At 49.6% G+C, this 21100-nt stretch overlaps 1 protein-coding gene across 2 annotated transcripts in view; it reads left to right on the top strand.

The window, feature by feature from the left end:
- Positions 1 to 19679: 19679 nt before the first annotated feature.
- ALG8 (ALG8 alpha-1,3-glucosyltransferase) overlaps positions 19680 to 21100 on the top strand; it is a 45893-nt gene continuing 44472 nt past the window's right edge. The window contains exon 1 of one of the 2 annotated variants that reach the window (XM_040339961.1): positions 19680 to 19843. In XM_040339961.1, the coding sequence (XP_040195895.1) occupies positions 19725 to 19843 (119 nt within the window). In that variant the 5' untranslated portion in view covers positions 19680 to 19724. The remainder of the gene's footprint in view (positions 19844 to 21100) is intronic. The other variant, XM_040339960.1, reaches the window with a different exon arrangement.

The raw sequence follows: 21100 nt of genomic DNA, 5'->3' as shown, positions 1-21100 counted from the left end.
CGCCCGAATGTACGGTCCGTTCGAAGGTTCTGGTGCGAACCAAACGGGGGGTGTTCGGCTCATCCCTACCGGGCACCTTCATTCCAGGACAATACAGTGTCCTGGAATGAAACTGACGCAGCCACCCCCCCAGGGCCAATCTGATGCCCCCAAAAAAAGGGCACCACATCACCGCTTTACTCACTGACAGTACTTGTCCTGGCCAGGAATGCCTGGAGGAGCACAATCCCGCCCTTCTTGTGATTGGAGAAATCATAAATCCCGCCTCTTGTATTCGTTACAGCACAAGATGATTTTTGGGAAGGGAGGGGGTGTCCCTGAATGGTAGTTTGGAAATGTGGTCACCCTAGTTGTCACCCAAGGACACAGGGGAGGTCAGGCAGCCTTAGGCCTGAGGGGCAAGTCCAGTCAGGTGGTCCATTGAACCGCCAAATCAGCTCACCATCCATGGCCCACCTGTTTTTTTTATTATGCAGCCTCACCAGTGCCCATCAGTGCAGCTGGGGCAGGTAACATGGGGTGTATGGGTGGGGGGGGGGGTCAGCTAGGGGTGTCAGGGTATCTCGCCTCAGTGATCTCAGCTCAGCAGGTCCTTGCACGCCACGGCCTCCTGGGGGGTAATGCTCCTGGTCCTGGGGTCAAGTTGCAGTCAGCGCCCAGCCCTGCGTTCCGACTCCCTGCCTCTGCCTGATTTCAAGAATCCGGTCCCAGGGAGTTGTAGTTTCCTCTGCGCTGCTCTGTTTTCCACCCACCAGGAGCTTGAGCGTGTACTACAACTCCCGCAATGCAACAGCTAGTGGTTCGGCCGCTGTGGCCATGCCCCTGGCCCGACTTCCTAGACCAGAATAAAAAAGAAAATGGTAGCGGGCAGCGGCTGCTGCCCATTTTGAACATAATTTAGGGTGGCCTGGGAGGCAATTGTCCCCCTGCCCCCCAGCCCAGCCATCCCCTGCAAGGACAGGACTACAAAACACCTCCCCCTCTATATAAAACATAGGTGGTGGTGGGCCCCTTTACTTTGTTCCTAGCTTCCTCAGTGGACTACATCCCCCTCTCTGTTGGAAGCTGGGAACATAGGGCTAGATTCAGAGAGAATTTACGCCGGCGTATCTATAGATACGCCGCGTAAATTCAAATCTGCGCCGGCGTATCTACTTTCTGTATTCAGAAAGCAAGATACGCCGACATTAGCCTAAGATGCGACTGGCGTAAGTCTCTTACACCGTCGTATCTTAGGGTGCATATTTACGATGGCCGCTAGGTGGCGCTTCCGTAGTTTTCAGCGTAGTATATGCAAATGACCTAGATACGCCGATTCACAAATTTACGTACGCCCGGCGCTATTTTTTTACGTCGTTTACGTTAGGCTTTTTCGGCGTAAGGTTACTCCTGCTATTAGAAGGCGCACGCAATGTTAAAGCGGTGGTTCACCCTTAAAAACAAGTTTCTACCATTAAATCCAGCATACTAGCGTGAGCTACAGTATGCCTGTATTTTTTTTTTTTGCGCCGTACTCACAGTTTAATCGCGTAGTTACGTTTCAGACTCCCCGTGGGGAATGGGCGTTCCTATGCAGAGGGGAACATGATTGACGGCCGGCTATGGCGCGTCACGCTTCCCGAAAATAGCCGGAGTAGGACTCGGCTCTTCACGGCGCTATACGGCGGAGCCTAGGAGCTGACTGCGCAGGCGCCGTGAAGAGCCAAGTCCTATTTCGGCTATTTTTGGGAAGCGTGACGCGCCATAGCCAGCCGTCAATCATGTTCCCCTCTGCCTAGGAACGCCTACTCCCCGCGGGGAGTCTGAAACGTAACTACGCGATTAAACTGTGAGTACGGCGCAAAAAAATAAAATAAAGGCATACTGTAGCTCGCGCTAGTATGCTGGATGACATAGTAGAATTTTATTTTTATTTTTTTAGGGTGAACCCCCGCTTTAAGTATGGCCGTCGTTCCCGCGTCGAAATTTGAATTTTTTTACGTCGTTTGCGTAAGTCGTTTCGCGAATAGGGCTGGACGTAATTTACGTTCACGTCGAAACCAATGACGTCCTTGCGGCGTACTTTGGAGCAATGCACACTGGGAAATGCGTCGTTCGGGAAAAAACGTCAATCACGTCGGGTCACCAAGAATTAACATAAAACACGCCCCCCTCATCCACATTTGAATTACGCGCGCTTACGCCGGGCCCCATTTACGCTACGCCGCCGTAACTTAGAAGGCGAGTGCTTTGTGAATACAGCACTTGCCTCTCTAACTTACGGCGGCGTAGCGTAAATACGGTACGCTGCGCCACCGTAACTATGCGCTCCCCTACCTGAATCTAGCCCATAGTAAATAAGAGTTTAGAGCAAGCAGAGAGCACAGGAAGTTATCAGCTCACAAGATTTCTCGTCGGATCAACAGGTATTCTATTGTACTTATTAAGCAGATATAACAAAACACTTTCAATGGTGTATTTAAAAGAGCGATAGGGAGCAAATAAGAGGAGTTGATTTTTGGGGTGTACATACCCTTTAAGCATTCTGCACACAGCATCGGAAAAGTGCAGGGTGTCGTAGACACACCCCTTCTTCCCACCAGTAGAAGTGAAACATTTCTCACTTATAGCTGGATTCATGTAGGGGCGCGCATCTTTGCGGCGGCGTAGCGTAGCGTATTTACACTACGCCGCCGTAAGTCAGATAGGCAAGTACTGTATTCACAAAGGGCCAGATTCAGGTACATTTGCGGCGGTGCAACGTAACCTGTTTACGTTACACCGCCGCAAGTTTTCAGTGTAAGTGCCTGATCCACAAAGCACTTACCTGTAAACTTGCGGCGGTGTATCGTAAACACGTCCGGCGCAAGCCCGCCCAATTCAAAAAAAAAAATTAAATTCGACCCGGGAACGACGGCCATACTTTAACATGGCTCGACTAAAGTTAAGCCATGTTAAAGCAGGTGTAACTTTGCGACGGGAAAAAATTAATAGCGACGACGTAACGAACGCGAAAACCGTCGTGGATCGCCGTAAATGCTCATTAGCATACCCGACGCAGGAAAACGACGCAAACTCCACCCAGCGGCGGCCGAAGTATTGCAGCCTAAGATCCGACCGTGTAAAACAATTACACCTGTCGGATCTCAGGGCTATCTATGCGTAACTGATTCTATGAATCAGCCGCATAGATACGACAAGAGATACAACGATACGATATCTCCTCTGTGAATCTGGCCATAAGTACTTGCCTCCTAACTTACGGCGGCGTCGCGTAAATGTGGCCGGCGTAAGCGCGCCTAATTCAAATGAGGATGGGGGGGCCTGTTTTATGTTAATTACTCGTGACCCGACGTGATTGACGTTTTTTACGAACGGCACATGCGCCGTCCGTGTACATATCCCAGTGTGCATTGCGCCAAAGTACGCCGCAAGGACGTATTGGTTTCGACGTGGACGTAAATTACGTCCAGCCTTATTCACGGACGACTTACGCAAACGACGTAAAATTTTCAAATTTCGACGCGAGAACGACGGCCATACTTAACATTGACTACGCCTCCTAGGGGGCAGCTCTTATCTTTACGCGGCGTATCTCTTATGGAAACGGCGTATCTTTACTGTGACGGGCGCACGTACGTTTGTGAATAGGCGTATCTAGTGATTTACATATTCTACGCTGAACTCAACGGAAGCGCCACCTAGCGGCCAGCATAAAAATGACACTTTAGGATACGACGGTGTAAGACACTTACGCCGCTCGTATCTGAGCCTAATTTAAGCGTATCTGGTTCTAGTAATCTATACTAGAAAATACTAGAAAAGCTTGCTTGGCTTCACCAGAACAGGACCAGTCCTAGAAAACTGATGACAAAGGCCCAGATTCAGTAAGCAATTGCGCCTGCGTAACCATAGGTTACGCAGCGCAATTGCTTACTTGCGCCGGCGTTACGAATGCTCCTGATTCAGGAACATCGTAACGCCGACTGCAGCCTAAAATCTGCGTGGCATAAGGCTCTTATGCCACGCTGATTTTAGGCTGCATTCTTGCGTTGGCCGCTAGGGGGCGCTCCCATTGTGATCAGCGTATAGTATGCAAATTGCATACTAACACCGATTCACAAAGTTGCGCGGGCCCTGCGTACGCAAGTTACGGATTTTCCGTACGGCGTCTTTAGCGTAAGTCTGCCCCTTCTAATAGTAGGGGCAGCCAATGCTAAAGTATACCGCCCTTCCTGCGTCGCGACGTTCAAATTTTACGTCGTTCGCGTAAGTGATTCGTGAATAACGCTGGACGCCATTCACGTTCACTTTGAAGCAAATGACGTCCTTGCAACGTCATTTGCCGCAATGCACGTCGGGAAAGTTTCCCGATGGAGCATGCGCTCTACGCTCGGTGCGGGAGCGCGCCTAATTTAAATGATTCCCGCCCCCGGCGGGATCATTTACATTGCGCGCGCTTACGCCGGGCAATTTTGCCGGCGCGCCCTCGCAATTTACGGAGCTACTGCTCCGTGAATCGAGGGCAGCGCAAAATATTTGCGGGGGCGCAGGGCAAAATCGTTGCCCTGCGCCTCCGCAAATAGAGCGCAGATCTCTTTGAATCTGGGCCAAAGTTGACGCTGAAACCACTCAAGCGAATAGTAGGCGATCCTTTAGGGAAAGTGGACACGCACTTTAATCGATGGATACGGTTGCAGTCGATCGAATTACATCATATATCTCACTCACCTGGCTGTGATCGCACACGCAGGCAGACGAGGGATCTTCGGAGAGGATAATGCAGCCTTTTCTAGAAATAGACAGAACTGGCGGCGTGCGTTGATGCGATGATGGTAGCGAGCACATGAAGAAAAAAAAAGACGGGAAGGTCGTTCATGAATTATCCACTCTGTGTAATCCGGTCCCCGGGAAGGGATGAGACGCTGCGTCTGCTCCTCTCTGCAGGATCGACACGATCGTTCTTTCCCCAAAGTTCAATATCGCCTCTGCTGTCTGGCACGCTCCCTGGAGTGCTCACCACGCCCACTGCTAGAGCGTGCGGACAGCGCGTTCACCGCACACACGCCAATCGTCCGCTCTCCGTCTCCAACACTCAAAGCTGAACTTTCATCTGCTTTTATTTTGCCTTTTTTCCTCCCATCATCACATTTCTATATAAAACCTGCTTTTTTATTTTCATCACATTTTATATTCAGACCTAGTGACATCATCGGATTGGAATAAATGCTTATAGAGCGCCGAATGCGAGTTGTGAAACTCGCGTCTAAGCGCTTACCAACAAGCTGGGGGTATCCAGTTCCCAGGAGATAAAAAGAAGAAACTAGGACATCTGAGTAAAAGAGGGGAACAGACAAGAAATAAACAGAAATATAAAAAGAAGGGAGGGGGGGTGTCAGGGCACAAAATGCCTATCCCTACTCCCTGACCATGGACCGCAGCCTGGGATTAAGGCAGCGTCCTGGGGGGGGGGGCTGAAAACATCACAGCACCCCGTCTCAGTTCTCCCCCCAGGAGCCCTCAGCCCTGATGTAAGCAGTGGGCAGGCTCTTGGTTATGTAAATATCAAAACACCTTGATGGGTGGGAGATGTGGGCAGTGCCAGGACAAGGGCATCTAGAGCGAACATGCCAAACTTCCCCCCCCCCCCAAAAAATATATAAAAAAAGATGTATGAGCCCCCCCTAAAAAACTGAGCACTAATCTGCATGCTTACCCCCTAAAATTAATTCCTCCCCCCCAGCATAAATCTTTGCACCCCCCTCCAAGCACAAATCCCCCCCCAATCCCCCCTCCTAGCACAGATCTTTTTCCACACATCCCTCCCCCTAACACAAATCCCCCTAAATTACCACTCTTCGCACCCCCACCCCCCCACTTCAATTCTGCATCATAGAACAATGCTTACCCCCCCTCCCTGCCCCCAAATTCCTTCCAACACAAATTCCCCCTCAATCTCCCCTCACAGCACAACCCCCCCCCTCAATCTCCCCTCACAGCACAACCCCCCCCCTCAATCTCCCCTCACAGCACAACCCCCCCCCCAATCTCCCCTCACAGCACAACCCCCCCCCCCAATCTCCCCTCGCAGCAAACCCCCCCCGAATCTCCCCTCACAGCACAACCCCCCCCCCCCCGAATCTCCCCTCACAGCACAACCCCCCCCAATCCCCCCTTTGCAGCACAACCCCCCCCCAATCTCCCCTCGCAGCACAAACCCACCCCAATCTGCCCTCACAGCACAACCCCCCCACCCAAACCCCCCCTCGTAGCACAGGTCTTTTCCCCCACATCCCTCCTCCTAACACAAATCCCCTAAGTTACCACTCTTAGCACACCCCCCCCCCCAATTCTGCATCCTAGAGCAATGCTTACCCCCTTCCTGCCCCCAAATTCCTTCCAACACAAATTCCCCCCAATCTCCCCTCACAGCACAACCCCCCCAATCTCCCCTCACAACACAACCCCCCCCCCAATCTCCCCTCATAGCACAACCCCCCCCCCCCATCTCCCCTCATAGCACAACCCCCCCCCCCCCAATCTCCCCTCATAGCACAACCCCCCCCAATCTCCCCTCACAACACAACCCCCCCCCAATCTCCCCTCATAGCACAACCCCCCCCAATCTCCCCTCACAACACAACCCCCCCCCAATCTCCCCTCACAGAACAACCCCCCCACATCCCTCCTCCTAACATAAATCCCCCTAAATTACCACTCTTAGCACACCCCAAAAAATTCTCCCTCCTAGACAAATACTTACTCCCTTGCTGCCACCCCAAATTCCTTCCAGCACAAATCCCCCCCAATCCCCCCTCACAGCATAAACACCCCCCCCCCCAATACCCTCTCGTAGCACAGATCTTTTCCCCCACATCCCCCCTTCTAACACAAATTCCCTTTAAATCAACACTCGTAGCAACCCCCCCTCCTCCCAAATTGTCCATCCTACAACAATGCTTACCCCCTTCCTGCCCCCCAAATTCCCTCCAAGCACAAATCCCCCCCAATCCCCCCTTCTAGCACTAATCTTTTTTCCCACACCCCTCCTCCTAACACAAATCCCCCTAAATTCTCCCTCCAAGAACAATACTTACCCCCTTCCTGCCCCCCAAATTCCTTCCAACACAAATTCCCCCCTCCCCAATACCCTTTTATGGCACAGATAGGGTGACCACATTTCCAAACTGCCATACAGGGACACACCCCCCCCTTTCTAAAAAAAGATAACTTTTTATAAAAAAACATTGTGACCCCCCCCCCCCCATGGTTTTTACCGGTTCATCCTGGGACCTGTAGTTCTTCACTAGTTGGGGGGGGTCGCATCTTCAGCTCTGAGGGGTTCATGGTGGGACCTGTAGTCCTTCACTTTTGGGGGTCACATTCCCCCCAAAAGTGAAGGACTACGAGTCCTAGCATGAACTCCTAAAATACAAAGATGTGACCCCCCCCCCCAATTTGAAGGACTACAACACCCAGCATGAACCCCCTGAGATCTAAGGGTGTGATCTCATAGATTTCACAGGTGTATGCTGGGACCTGTAGTTCTTCACTCTTTGGGGGGGGGGGGGTCTCACATCTTCAGCTCTAGGGGGGGGGGGGTCATGCTGGAACCTGTAGTCCTTAACTTTGGGGAGGTCACACCCCCCTAAAGTAAAGGACTATAAATCCCAGCATGAACCGATGATATCTAAAGATGTGACCCCCATCCCCCTCAATTTTGAAACTTCCAGCATGAACCCGTGAGATCTAAGGGTGTGACCTCATAGATTTCACAGATCTATGCTGGGACCTGTAGTTCTTCACTAGTTTGGGGGGGTGTTACATCTTAAGCTCTGAGGGGTTCATGCTGGGACCTGTGTCAGTTTCATTCCGGGACACTGTATTGTCCCAGAGTGAAGGTGCCCGGGACAGACCTGCAGAATGCGGGACTGTCCCGGGCAATCCGGGACACGTGGTCACCCTAGGCACAGATCTTATTCCCCACATCCCTCCTCCTAACACAAATTCCCCTAAATTACCACTCTTAGCACCCCCAGAAGAAAAAAAAATTATCCCTCCAAGAACAATACCCCCTTGCTGCCCCCCCCCCCCCAAATTCCTTCCAAAACAAAATCCCTCCCCCAATCTCCCATTTCAGCACACAGTCCCCTCCCAGCACAAATCCCCCCCCCCCATTCCCCCTTATAGCACAAATCTTTTTCCCCACATCCGCCCCTTCTAACACAAATCCCCTTCAATCAACACTCTTAGCAACCCCCCCCTTCCAAATTCTCTCTCCTAGAACAATGCTTACCCCCTTCCTGCCCCCCAAATCCCCTCCAATCCCCCCTCCTGGCACAAATCATTTTCCCACATCCCTCCTCCTAACACAAATCCCCCTAAATTACCACTCTTAGCACACCCCCCCCCCCAAAAAAAATTCTCCCTCCAAGAACAATACTTACCCCCTTCCTGCCCCCCAAATTACTTCCAACACAAAATCCCCCCCATTCAATCTCCTTGTGATGCCCCCCCCCCCCACCTCACATGATACCACAGTGCCTAGGGCAGCCGACCTTCCTGCCCACCCCTTGTCCCGACCCTGCACTTAGGTAATGCCCACATGTGTTGCTAAGCCTCTATGTTTGAAAGAACTGAAGTCCAATAAATAAAAAAGGGCAGGGAGACTGAGGCAGGGGAGAAAAGAGCTGGATGATGCTGGGTATTCTCCAGCCAGGAAAGGAGGCTCTATTTGACTTGCTGCAGCTTCTAATGCACATTGTGAGAAGCTCGCAGTGTTCAGTGAAATCAGAGTAAGCCATTTCATAACAGGAGAGGAGCCGGTACAAATGTGCAAGACTGAAGGGAAGGCCGGAAGGGAGCTTTAACCACTTGCCGCCCGCCAATGACAGATTGACGTCGGCAAAGTGGTTGTAGAATCCTGACTGGATGTCATATGACGTCCTCATGATTCTGAGCCGCTGCGCGCCCCCGGGGGCGCGCTTAGCGGCGATCGTTGTTGCGGGGTGTCAGTCTGACACCCCGCAACACCGATCTCGGTAAAGAGTCTCTCACGGAGACTCTTTACCACGTGATCAGCCGTGTCCAATCACGGCTGATCACGATGTAAACAGGAAGAGCCGTCGATGGCTCTTCCTCACTCGCGTCTGACAGACGTGAGTAGAGGAGAGCCGATCGTCGGCTCTCCTGACAGTGGGGGTTCGCACTGATTGTTTATCAGCGCAGCCCCCCTCGGATCGCCACACTGGACCACCAGGGAAGGGCAAAACAAAAGAAAACGGAAAAAAAAAAAAGTCCAAATAAAAAAAAAAAAAGTCTGAAAAAAAAAAAAAAAAGTCTGGGGAAAAAAAAAAAAAAGATGCAAAAAAAAAAAAAGATGCCAATCAGTGCCCACAAATGGGCACTGACTGGCAACAAGTAAATCAGTGCCGCCCCACAGTGTCCATCAGTGCCGCCCCACAGTGTCCATCAGTGCCACCCCACAGTGCCCATCAGTGCCGCCCCACAGTGTCCATCAGTGCCACCCCACAGTGCCCATCTGTGCCACCCCACAGTGCCCATCTGTGCCACCCCACAGTGCCCATCTGTGCCGCCCCACAGTGCCTATCTGTGCCGCCTATGAGTGCCCAGTGCCGCCCATGAGTGCCCATCAGTGCCGCCTATGAGTGCCCATCAGTGCCGCCCATGAGTGCCCATCAGTGCCGTCCATGAGTGCCCATCAGTGCCGCCTATGTGTGCCCATGAGTGCCGCCTATGTGTGCCCATCAGTGCCGCATACCAGCGCCGCCAATCAGTGCCACCTCATCTGTGCCCGTCAGTACTACCTCGTCGATGTCTATCAGTGCCATCTCATATGTGCCCATCAGTGCCACCATATCAGTGCCCGTAATTGAAAGAGAAAACTTACTTATTTACAAAAAAATTACAGAAAAAAATATAAACGTAATTGTTTTCAAAATTTTCGGTCTTTTTTTAGTTGTTGCGCAAAAAAAAAAAATCGCAGAGGTGATCAAATACCACCAAAAGAAAGCTCTATTTGTGGGGAAAAAAGGACGCCAATTTTGTTTGGGAGCCACGACCGTGCAATTGCCATTCAAAGTGCGACAGTGCTGAAAGCTGAAAATTGGCTTGGGCGGGAAGGTGTATACGTGCCCTGTATGGAAGTGGTTAAAAGACACAAATTAATACAGCTCTGTAATTATTATTATCTGGTATTAGCCTCTTGCAGTGCCTGTGCAGAAGAGCTCAGACTGGAAGAGGTACAGGCAGCAGAGGGAACCAATCAGTTCAAGTACTAACAAAGGAGAATGTTGATAGGAGGAGACAGCAGAGTGACAGAAAGGTGGGCTCATCACCGTGCAACTTCTTCCTCACTATCCAATCACAGCGATTGGTAGGTTCATGAGAGCCCAGGCCCAGAGGGAGTGGGTTGAATGATAAAGGTGTCACTAACTGCCCCACGTCCTGGATCATATATCTGGTACGTGATCAGCTTTTTTAGTGTAAGGCTTGCGCACGTGCCCACCGACCCGGGCGTGCTGTGATTTGTTACGGCACAAGCCGGTCAGCGGGTCCCAGCCAACAATAGATCGCCGGTCCTCGCTGATCGGCTTCGCCGCTTGCAGGAAGGGAGCTCTGTGTTCTAAACAACACTGACAGGCGATCTCGCTGGTTTTGTAATTCCCTGATCTACATACAGGACGCCGGACCATGGATTCCAATGGGGTTATTTTTTTTTTAAAGCATATGATTAGAGCCAGAGGCTCTAATTGGCTTTAATAAAGGGTGGGTTAGAGGCGCAGAGCACTGAGCCCAGATCCCACCCAGTTGTGTGAGATAGCGAATGGATATTCGCTATTTTCACACTAAATCTCCTCCCCGCCAATCAGAAAGCGGGTCGTGAGACCTGTTTGCCGATTGGCCAAAACATCAGGTGACGCCTAGCGCTTAGGAGGAAGAGAGTGGAGACGCAGAGTGGGGCCCGCTCGCCATGCTGGAGGGGACACCAGAGCAGCTGCCCACACCCTGCTATCCAAATGGTGCCCGCCCGCCATACTGGAGGGGACACCGGAGCAGCTGCCTGCACCCTGCCACCTAGATGGAGGAGCGGACTCCGGAGCCGCTGCTCGCACCTTGCCACCCGCCACCTAGATGGGGACAACAGATCAGCTGCCCACACCCTGCTAGCCAAATGATGCCCGCCCGCCATACTGTAGGGGACACCGGAGCAGATGCCCACACCACGCCACCTAGTTGGGGCCCACCCGCCGTGTTGGAGGGGACACCGGAGCAGCTGCCCGCACCCTGCCACCTAGATGGGGCCCCCACGCCGTGCTGAAGGGGGACACCGGAGCAGCTGCCCGCACATCGCCACCTAGATGTATCCCACCCGCCGTGCTGGAGGGGGCACCGGAGCAGCTGCCCGCACCCTGTCACATAGGTGGGGCACGCACGCCATGCTGGAGGGGACACCGGAGGAGCTTCCCACACCCTGCCACTTAGAAGGGCCCGCCCGCCGTGCTGGAGGGGATACTGGAGCAGCTGCCCACACCCCGCCACCTAGATGGGGTAAGGACTGACTGGCAGACAGCGGGGGGGGGGGGGGGATGGGGGGTTCGCTAGTGCCATGGCGGCCGGCAAAGTGGAGTGCTTGCCACCCCCCCAAAAAAGAAACACAGCCGCTACGGCTGGTATTAGTGTCATTATTGGTGTCAGCGTCAGCTAGTGTCAGATTGCCCGCCATACTATCACAGTCCCCCATTTTTGGGGATTTCTCTTTACCAAAGATATATAGAAGAATAGATTTTGGCCTATATTCATAAACAAATTCGATTTTTTACATTTTTTTGTTGGATGTGTTTTATAGCAGAATGTAAAAAGTATAATTATAAATAAAAACCGCAGAGGTGATCAAATACCACCAAAAGAAAGCTCTATTTGTGAGAAAAAAAAAATTACATAAATTTCATTTGGGTACAGTATTGCATGACCGGGCAATTGTCAGTTAAAGTAGCGCAGTGCCAAATAGCAAAAAATGGTCTGATCATGACAGGGGTAAAACCTTCTGGAGGGCAAGTGGTTAAACCCAGAGCAATGAGGGCATCTTGTGGTGAAAAAGAAGTACTGCAGTGTACTGCTCCAGATTGAAAGTAAATATTGCATGAAAGGCTACAGTACTTTATATCTATATCCAAACTATATTATCAAAAGTATTGGGACGCCTGCCTTTACACGCACAGGAACTTTAATGGCATCCCAGTCTTAGTCTGTAGGGTTCAATATTGAGTTGGCCCCACCCTTTGCAGCTATAACAGCTTCAACTCTTCTGGGAAGGCCGTCCACAAGGTTTAGGAGTGTGTCTATGGGAATGTTTGACCGTTCTTCCAGAAGAGCATTTGTGAGGTCAGGCACTGATGTTGGACGAGAAGGCTTGGCTCACAGCCCAGAGTAGGGTGACCACGTGTCCCGGATTGCCCGGGACAGTCCCGGATTTTGCAGGTCAGTCCCAGGCACATTCATTCCAGGACAATACAGTGTCCCGGAATGAAACTGACACAGCCACCCCCCCCCCTGGCCAATCTGATGCCCCCAAAAAAGGCCGCCACATCACCGCTTTACTCACTGACAGTACTTGTCCTCGCCAGAAATGCCTGGAGGAGCACAATCCCCGCTTGTGATTGGAGAAATCATAAATCCTGCCTCTTGTGTCCAATCGCTGTGATTCGTTATAGCACAAGCTGACTTTTGGGAAAGGAGGGTGTCCCCGAATGGTAGTTTGGAAATGTGGTCACCCTAGCCCAGAGTTGAAGCTGTTATAGCTGCAAAGGGTGGGACAACTCAATATTCTTTTTCTCCCCCTTCTTTCCTCCTCCTTTTCCCTTGCTTCCCCCTTTTTTTCCCTCCTTCCCTTCCCCTCCCCTTTCAGGTCCCCTCACTTCCCCTTTTTTTCCCCTTTCCCCCCCAATTTTACTCCTGTCTTTTTCCCCCCTTTCTTACCCCCTCTCTCACCCATCCATCCCCCCCTTTTCCAGCCCTTTCACAACCCCTTCCCTTTCTCCTTCCTTCTTCTCTCCCCCTCCCTTCTCCCCCTCCTCCCTTTCACTTGTCCCATGGTTTCCGCTCCCCCCCCCCTTTTTCATCTTTTCCACACCTTGTGCTCTCCTTCCCCCTCTCCCCCCCTTCCCTTTTAACACATCTCCCCTCCCCCCCCCCCCCTCTTATCCTCACTTCTGCACCCATTTCATCATCACATCGCCCCTCTCTGGCTTTACACTACTGCTCCCCCTCACTTACATACCTGATTCCAGGCATGTCTTCCATTCCCTTTTTCACTCACTTAATATGTTTTATGTTTACCTTTTATATATTTGGTTTCCCCTGGTCACCCCCTTGTATCACTCCCATATGCCTCACCAATAGTACACTTCACTCCTCCTCACCCACCCTCACTTGCCCCTATCCTTTGGTTATCTATATCAATTGCCTAAACCACTTAAGCCCCAGACCAATATGCTGGCTAAAGACCCAAGGGGTTTTTACAGTTCGGGACTGCGTCGCTTTAACAGACAATTGCGCGGTCGTGCGACGTGGCTCCCAAACAAAATTGGCGTCCTTTTTCCCCCACAAATAGAGCTTTCTTTTGGTGGTATTTGATCACCTCTGCGGGTTTTTATTTTTTGCGCTATAAACAAAAATAGAGCGACAATTTTAAAAAAAATGCAATATTTTTTACTTTTTGCTGTAATAAATATCCCCCAAAAACATATATAATTTTTTTTTTCCTCAGTTTAGGCCGATACGTATTCTTCTACCTATTTTTGGTAAAAAAAAAATCGCAATAATCGTTTATCGGTTGGTTTGCGCAAAATTTATAGCGTTTACAAAATAGGGGATAGTTTTTTGCATTTTTATTTTTTTTACTAGTAATGGCGGCGATCAGCGATTTTTTTCGTGACTGCGACATTATGGCGGACACTTCGGACAATTTTGACACATTTTTGGGACCATTGTCATTTTCACAGCAAAAAATGCATTTAAATTGCATTCTTTATTGTGAAAATGACAGTTGCAGTTTGGGAGTTAACCACAGGGGGCGCTGTAAAATTTAGGGATCACCTAGTGTGTGTTTACTAGTGTAGGGGGGTGTGGCTGTAGGACTGACGTCATCGATCAAGTCTCCCTACATAAGGGATCACTCGATCGATGCAGCCGCCACAGTGAAGCACGGGGAAGCCGTGTTTACATACGGCTCTCCCCGTTCTTCAGCTCCGGGGAGCGATCACAACGGAGCGGCTAAAAACAAATAGCCACGCCGTCGTCCCCGATCGCTCCCCGAGCGGACCCGACCTCCGCATATACCGGGGGGGGGGTCCCGATCGGACCCCCCACCCACGTCTAGCAGAGGACGTACAGGTACGTGATTGTGCCTGTCCGTGCCATTCTGCTGACGTAAATGTACATGAGGAGGTCGGGAACTGGTTAATAATTTCCGACATCCTCTTTTTACCATTTGGACAGTTAGTCCATCCATGGCACGTCCCCCCATGTCCGCCGCGGGGGACCCCTCATTTGTGGTGCCTTCAGTGTCCCGGGTCTATTATGGGCTTTAGGTAAGCAGCTTTGATTAAATGTTCCCCTCATTATCCACTGGTTCTTGTTTTTATGTATGAGATTGTATTTCTGAATCTGTTTGTTGTATAGTTCTCGGATTAAATTATCAATCGTTTGCAGACATTCTCCTGACGAAGCGTTTCACACCGCAAAACTAGTAGAGATGCCCTTCGCGACCCATGTCCCGTTTGGGATTTTTCCCCCACCTGGGGATTCTTCTATTGGTGATATGTGTGGTCTGCCACCAAATGTTTTTAATTATATATGAATGTTATTGTTTTATTAATTTTTTATTAATAAAATTGAGGTTTTTTTTTTTTACATATGTGCTTTTATACCTTACTTTATTTGCTTATCTGTACCGTGATAGTCCAACTGCCCGTAACCCCAGGGCCGCCATCAGGGGGGTACAGGCAGTACACCTGTAAGGGGGCCGGGGGTCCCCAGGGGCCCGGATGTCAACCCTCTTTAAAAAAAAAGGGGTCCGGAGGTTCCCAGGGGCCCGAAGGACCACAGGGCCCCAGATGGCAACCCCCCCCCCTTTTTTTATTTATTTTTTATAAAAAATATATATATTTTTTTTAATATATTTTTATTTTATTTTTTTATTAAAGGGACATTTTTTTTTTTTTGAGGTCCGGAGGCCCCCAGGGCCCTGGATGGCAACCCCCCTTTTGATATTTATTTTTTATAAAAAAAAAAATGTTTTTTTTTTATATATTTTTATTTTATTTTTTATTAAAGGGCCAATGTTTTTTGTTTTTTTTAAGGGTCCGGAGGTCCCCAGGGCCCCGGATGACAACCCTCCTTTTTTTTATAAAAAAAAAAAAAATTTTGTATATATTTTTTTATTTCTTTTATTTTTTTATATATATATATGTATATATATATATATATATACATACATACATATATATATATTATTATTATTATAGGGCTCAGAGGTCCCCAGGGCCCCATGTGGCAACCCCCCTTTCCTTTTTTAATTTTTTAAATCTCAGGCGGCAGCATACCACCCCCCCCCCCCCCTCCCTCCCTGGTTCTCTGCTCCAGGAGGGCCCATGCCTGAAGCTGTGTAAGGGGCCCCATATTTGTGGGGGGAAAAGGACGTCAATTTTGTTTGGGAGCCAGGTCGCACGACCGCGCAATTGTCAGTTAAAGCGACGCAGTGCCGGAAGCTGAAATTTCGCCTGGGAACGAAGGGGGTTTATGTGCCCAGTAAGCAAGTGGTTAAAGGAAAAAAAACACAATGCAGATTCTTGCATATCATAACAGACCGATTAAATATTGAAAGCTTTTTATAGAAAGCCACTGAAGGTCACCGGCCAAAGTCATTTTCACAGGAAGAGGAAAAAAGACATTTTCAGTTTGTCATCTCTGAGGATTCATCATTATGTGAACATCAATATTTACTGCAAACTGTGCGGCAGATACAAGAAAATTCCTATATGAACTTTAAAGGGGTTGTAAAGGAAAAAAAATGTTTTTCATAATAAGCATCCTTTACCTGCAGACATTCCTCTTTTCACTTCCTCATTGTTCGTTTTTGCTCAGAAGTTGCTCTATTTCTTCTCTGTTCTGTTCACTAGTGTTGAGCAGAATACGCCATATTCGATTTCGCGATATATCACGAATATATAGCCGAATATTCGAGAAATATTCGCTAAATTCGAATATTCGTGATATTTTATCGAAATGAAATGTTTTTGAGAAATTTCGCTATTGCGAATGCGAAAATAATTGCGAAATTTCGACAACTGCGGTAGGAGCACTCTGATTGGCTCAGAATATTCGTGATATTTTATCGAAATTTCGCAAAATGCGAATGCGATATTTATTGCGGAATTTCGACAACTGCGGTAGGAGCCCTCTGATTGGCTCAGAATATTCGTGATATTTTATCGAAATTTCGCAAAATGCGAATGCGATATTTATTGCGGAATTTCGACAACTGCGGTAGGAGCCCTCTGATTGGCTCAGAATATTCGTGATATTTTATCGAAATTTCGCAAAATGCGAATGCGATATTTATTGCGGAATTTCGACAACTGCGGTAGGAGCACTCTGATTGGCTCTGATGCAAAAGAAGGGCGGAGAAAATAATTGCGCGATATTCCGATTGCCGAATAATCGCATTGCAATTTTTCGGCAAGATAAAGTGATCGCTTCAGCTACTCGGCCCAAGGTCTCTAATCATACCAGCAATGCTTTTAGACGTCGATGGAGATCACTAGGATGTGATCTGTTCTAAAAATAAAATTGAAAAAATTTGAATATTCGGAATAGCGAATATTCACCGCGAAATTCGAAATATATCGCGAATACTCGAATATGCCATATTCGAGCCGAATATTCGCAATACGAATATTCGTGAGCAACACTACTGTTCACTTCCTGCTTGTCTGATTGTTACTCACCACCGTGACGGGAGGCTTTACTGCGGTGGTCAGTAACGTGCTCGCCCCCTCCTGGGAACTACATCTGTGCGGCAGGACGCTCTCTACGTGTAATGCCGCGTACACACGATCGGTTTGTCTGATGAAAACGGTCTGATGGACCGTTTTCATCAGACAAACCGATCGTGTGTGGGCCCCATCGGTTTTTTATCCATCGGTTAAAAAACTAGGAACTTGTTTTAAAATGATCTGATGGTTAAAAAAACGATAGAAAAAAACGATCGTCTGTGGAGAAATCCATTGGTTAAAAATCCACGCATGCTCAGAATCAAGTCGACGCATGCTCGGAAGCATTGAACTTTATTTTTCTCAGCACGTCGTTGTGTTTTACGTCACCGCGTTCTGACACAATCGTTTTTTTTAACTGATAGTGTGTAGGCGCGACTGATGAAAGTCAGCTTCATCGGATATCGGATGAAAGATCCATCAGTCCGTTTTCATCGGATGAACCGATCGTGTGTACAGGGCATTAGAGACTTCAAGGAGGTGTGAATTACTGGGTGTGCCGCAATGCATACTGGGAAATGTAGTTCTTACATGAACGAGCGCTGCAAACCAGGAGGTGAATGAGAGAACAGAAACTAGAACGCCGGAGGTGATATAGATGAAGGAATTTAATAGGTATTTACTTGTTTTTTAACAGAATCATTACACTATTCTGTCTGTCTACCTTGCAAACATTAACCACTTCCCGCCCGGCCTATGGCCGATATACGTCCGGGAAGTGGTTTTGAAATCCTGACTGGACGTCCCTGGACGTCCTGCAGGATTTCATGCCGCGCGTGCCTGTGGGGGTGCGCAGCGCGGCGATCGGTGATGCGGGGTGTCAGTCTGACACCCTGCATCTCCGATCTCGGTAAAGAGCCTCCGGCGGAGGCTCTTTACCACGTGATCAGCCGTGTCCAATTACGGCTGATAACGATGTAAACAGGAAGAGCCGTTGATGGCTTTTCCTCACTCGCGTCTGACATTGAAAAAAATGTATCGGCGAGTACATAAAAAAAAGTATCGGTACTTGTACTCGGTCCTAAAAAAGTGGTATCGGGACAACCCTAGCTAAAACACTACTATATACCCAAAAATATGTCCCCCACATATCCAGCCATACCCAAAAATAAAGAGACTGTAATCTGTTCCCCACGCGGTGATTAACGTGGCGGTGGCATCATTTAGGTATGGGGGAAATGGCTGCATGTGGGGGGACATGGCTGGATATGTGGGGGACATGGCTGCATGTGGGGGGACATGGCTGGATATGTGGGGGATATGGCTGAATATGTGGGGGACATGGCTGGATATGTGGGGGGACATGGCTGGATATGTGGGGGACATGGCTGGATATGTGGGGGGACATGGCTGCATATGTGGGGGACATGGCTGGATATGTGGGGGACATGGCTGCATGTGGGGGACATGGCTGGATATGTGGGGGACATGGCTGCATGTGGGGGGACATGGCTGGATATGTGAGGGACATGGCTGCATGTGGGGGACATGGCTGGATATGTGGGGGACATGGCTGCATGTGGGGGGGACATGGCTGGATATGTGAGGGACATGGCTGCATGTGGGGGACATGGCTGGATATGTGGGGGACATGGCTGCATGTGGGGGGACATGGCTGCATGTGGGGGGACATGGCTGGATATGTGGGGGACATGGCTGCATGTGGGGGGACATGGCTGGATATGGGGGGGACATGGCTGCATGTGGGGGACATGGCTGGATATATGGGGGACATGGCTGCATGTGGGGGGACATGGCTGGATATGTGGGGGACATGGCTGCATGTGGGGGGACATGGCTGGATATGTGGGGGACATGGCTGCATGTGGAGGACATGGCTGCATGTGGGGGGACATGGCTGGATATGTGGGGGGACATGGCTGGATATGTGGGGGACATGGCTGCATTTGTGGGGGACATGGCTGCATTTGTGGGGGGACATGGCTGGATATGTGGGGGACATGGCTGCATTTGTGGGGGGACATGGCTGGATATGTGGGGGACATGGCTGCATTTGTGGGGGGACATGGCTGCATTTGGGGACACATTTAAAAAAAAGTATCGGTATTCGGTATCGGCGAGTACATAAAAAAAAGTATCGGTACTTGTACTCGGTCCTAAAAAAGTGGTATCAGGACAACCCTAGCTAAAACACTACTATATACCCAAAAATAAAGAGACAAATGGCAAAGCCAATGTCACTTTATTAGGTGAATAAAAATATATATTTTTTAAATGAATTAAAAAATTCTGCTTACTGTACATATATCTATTCGCCAATAGGTGGCAGCAGAGCGCCTCACTGTCTCCATGATATGACAATGTATTCAATACAAAGATACATTTTAGGTAATAACATTCAATGTTACATTGTGTCACCTCTAAGAAATGGATATAACAATGGATATAAAATATAAGTCATACATAAAACGATGACTGGTTGATAGTAGACAGAAAAGAGCACAGTAAATAAATCTATAGACAGGATGGACTGAACTAAACAATCATTTTCTATGGGGAATAGAAGGTGATTGGTGACAGGTTCTCTTTCATGTCCGAACAATGACAGCCCAATTACCAGAGCCCCGCCCACAGAAGCGGCAGCCGTAGGCCACGCCTACACGCAGCGTCATTGACTGTCACTGCAGGGGCAGTTCCGGGTGGAGCAAGATGGCGGCTTCCAGAGGGGGAAACATGGATGGGGCATCCCGACAATCCGGGGACGGAGGCTGGTTTGTCACCCTGGCTTTAGGGGTGTCCCTGATGAAATGTCTGCTCATACCCACATAGTAAGAGGCACCGAGGATGATTGCTTCAATGGAATGAGTGAGCGCCATATGGGAAAGTGGGACAACAAGTCCCAGAATGCATTCCTAAGTATGGGACTATGAGTGCCGACATGCATGGCTAAGTAGGACTAGAAGTCTCAGCGTGAATTGCAAAACGGGGGCTAGTGTGGGACTACAAGAGCTAGCATGCACAGTCCCAGCATTCATGGGGTTAGTGTGAGACTACATGTCCCAGCATGCATGGGGTTAGTGTGAGACTACATGTCCCAGCATGCATGGGGTTAGTGTGAGACTACATGTCCCAGCATGCATGGGGTTAGTGTGAGACTACATGTCCCAGCATGCGTGGGGTTAGTTTGAGACTACATGTCCCAGCATGCATGGGGTTAGTGTGAGACTATATGTCCCAGCATGCGTGGGGTTAGTGTGAGACTACATGTCCCAGCATGCATGGGGTTAGTGTGAGACTACATGTCCCAGCATGCGTGGGGTTAGTGTGAGACTACATGTCCCAGCATGCATGGGGTTAGTGTGAGACTACATGTCCCAGCATGCGTGGGGTTAGTGTGAGACTACATGTCCCAGCATGCATGGGGTTAGTGTGAGACTACATGTCCCAGCATGCGTGGGGTTAGTGTGAGACTACATGTCCCAGCATGCATGGGGTTAGTGTGAGACTACATGTCCCAGCATGCATGGGGTTAGTGTGAGACTACATGTCCCAGCATGCATGGGGTTAGTACGAGACTACATGTCCCAGCATGCGTGGGGTTAGTGTGAGACTGCATGTCCCAGCATGCGTGGGGTTAGTGTGGGACTACATGTCCCAGCATGCATTCCTGAGTGGGGATTGGTGTGAGACTACATGTCCCAGCATGCATGGGGTTAGTGTGAGACTACATGTCCCAGCATGCGTGGGGTTAGTGTGAGACTACATGTCCCAGCATGCGTGGGGTTAGTGTGAGACTACATGTCCCAGCATGCGTGGGGTTAGTGTGAGACTACATGTCCCAGCATGCGTGGGGTTAGTGTGGGACTACATGTCCCAGCATGCATTCCTGAGTGGGGATTGGTGTGAGACTACATGTCCCAGCATGCATGGGGTTAGTGTGAGACTACATGTCCCAGCATGCGTGGGGTTAGTGTGAGACTACATGTCCCAGCATGCGTGGGGTTAGTGTGAGACTACATGTCCCAGCATGCGTGGGGTTAGTGTGAGACTACATGTCCCAGCATGCGTGGGGTTAGTGTGAGACT

Source organism: Rana temporaria, chromosome 2 (genome assembly GCF_905171775.1).
Source record: "Rana temporaria chromosome 2, aRanTem1.1, whole genome shotgun sequence".
Lineage (NCBI taxonomy): Eukaryota > Metazoa > Chordata > Amphibia > Anura > Ranidae > Rana > Rana temporaria.
This window is presented reverse-complemented; position numbering and strand designations above follow the sequence as displayed.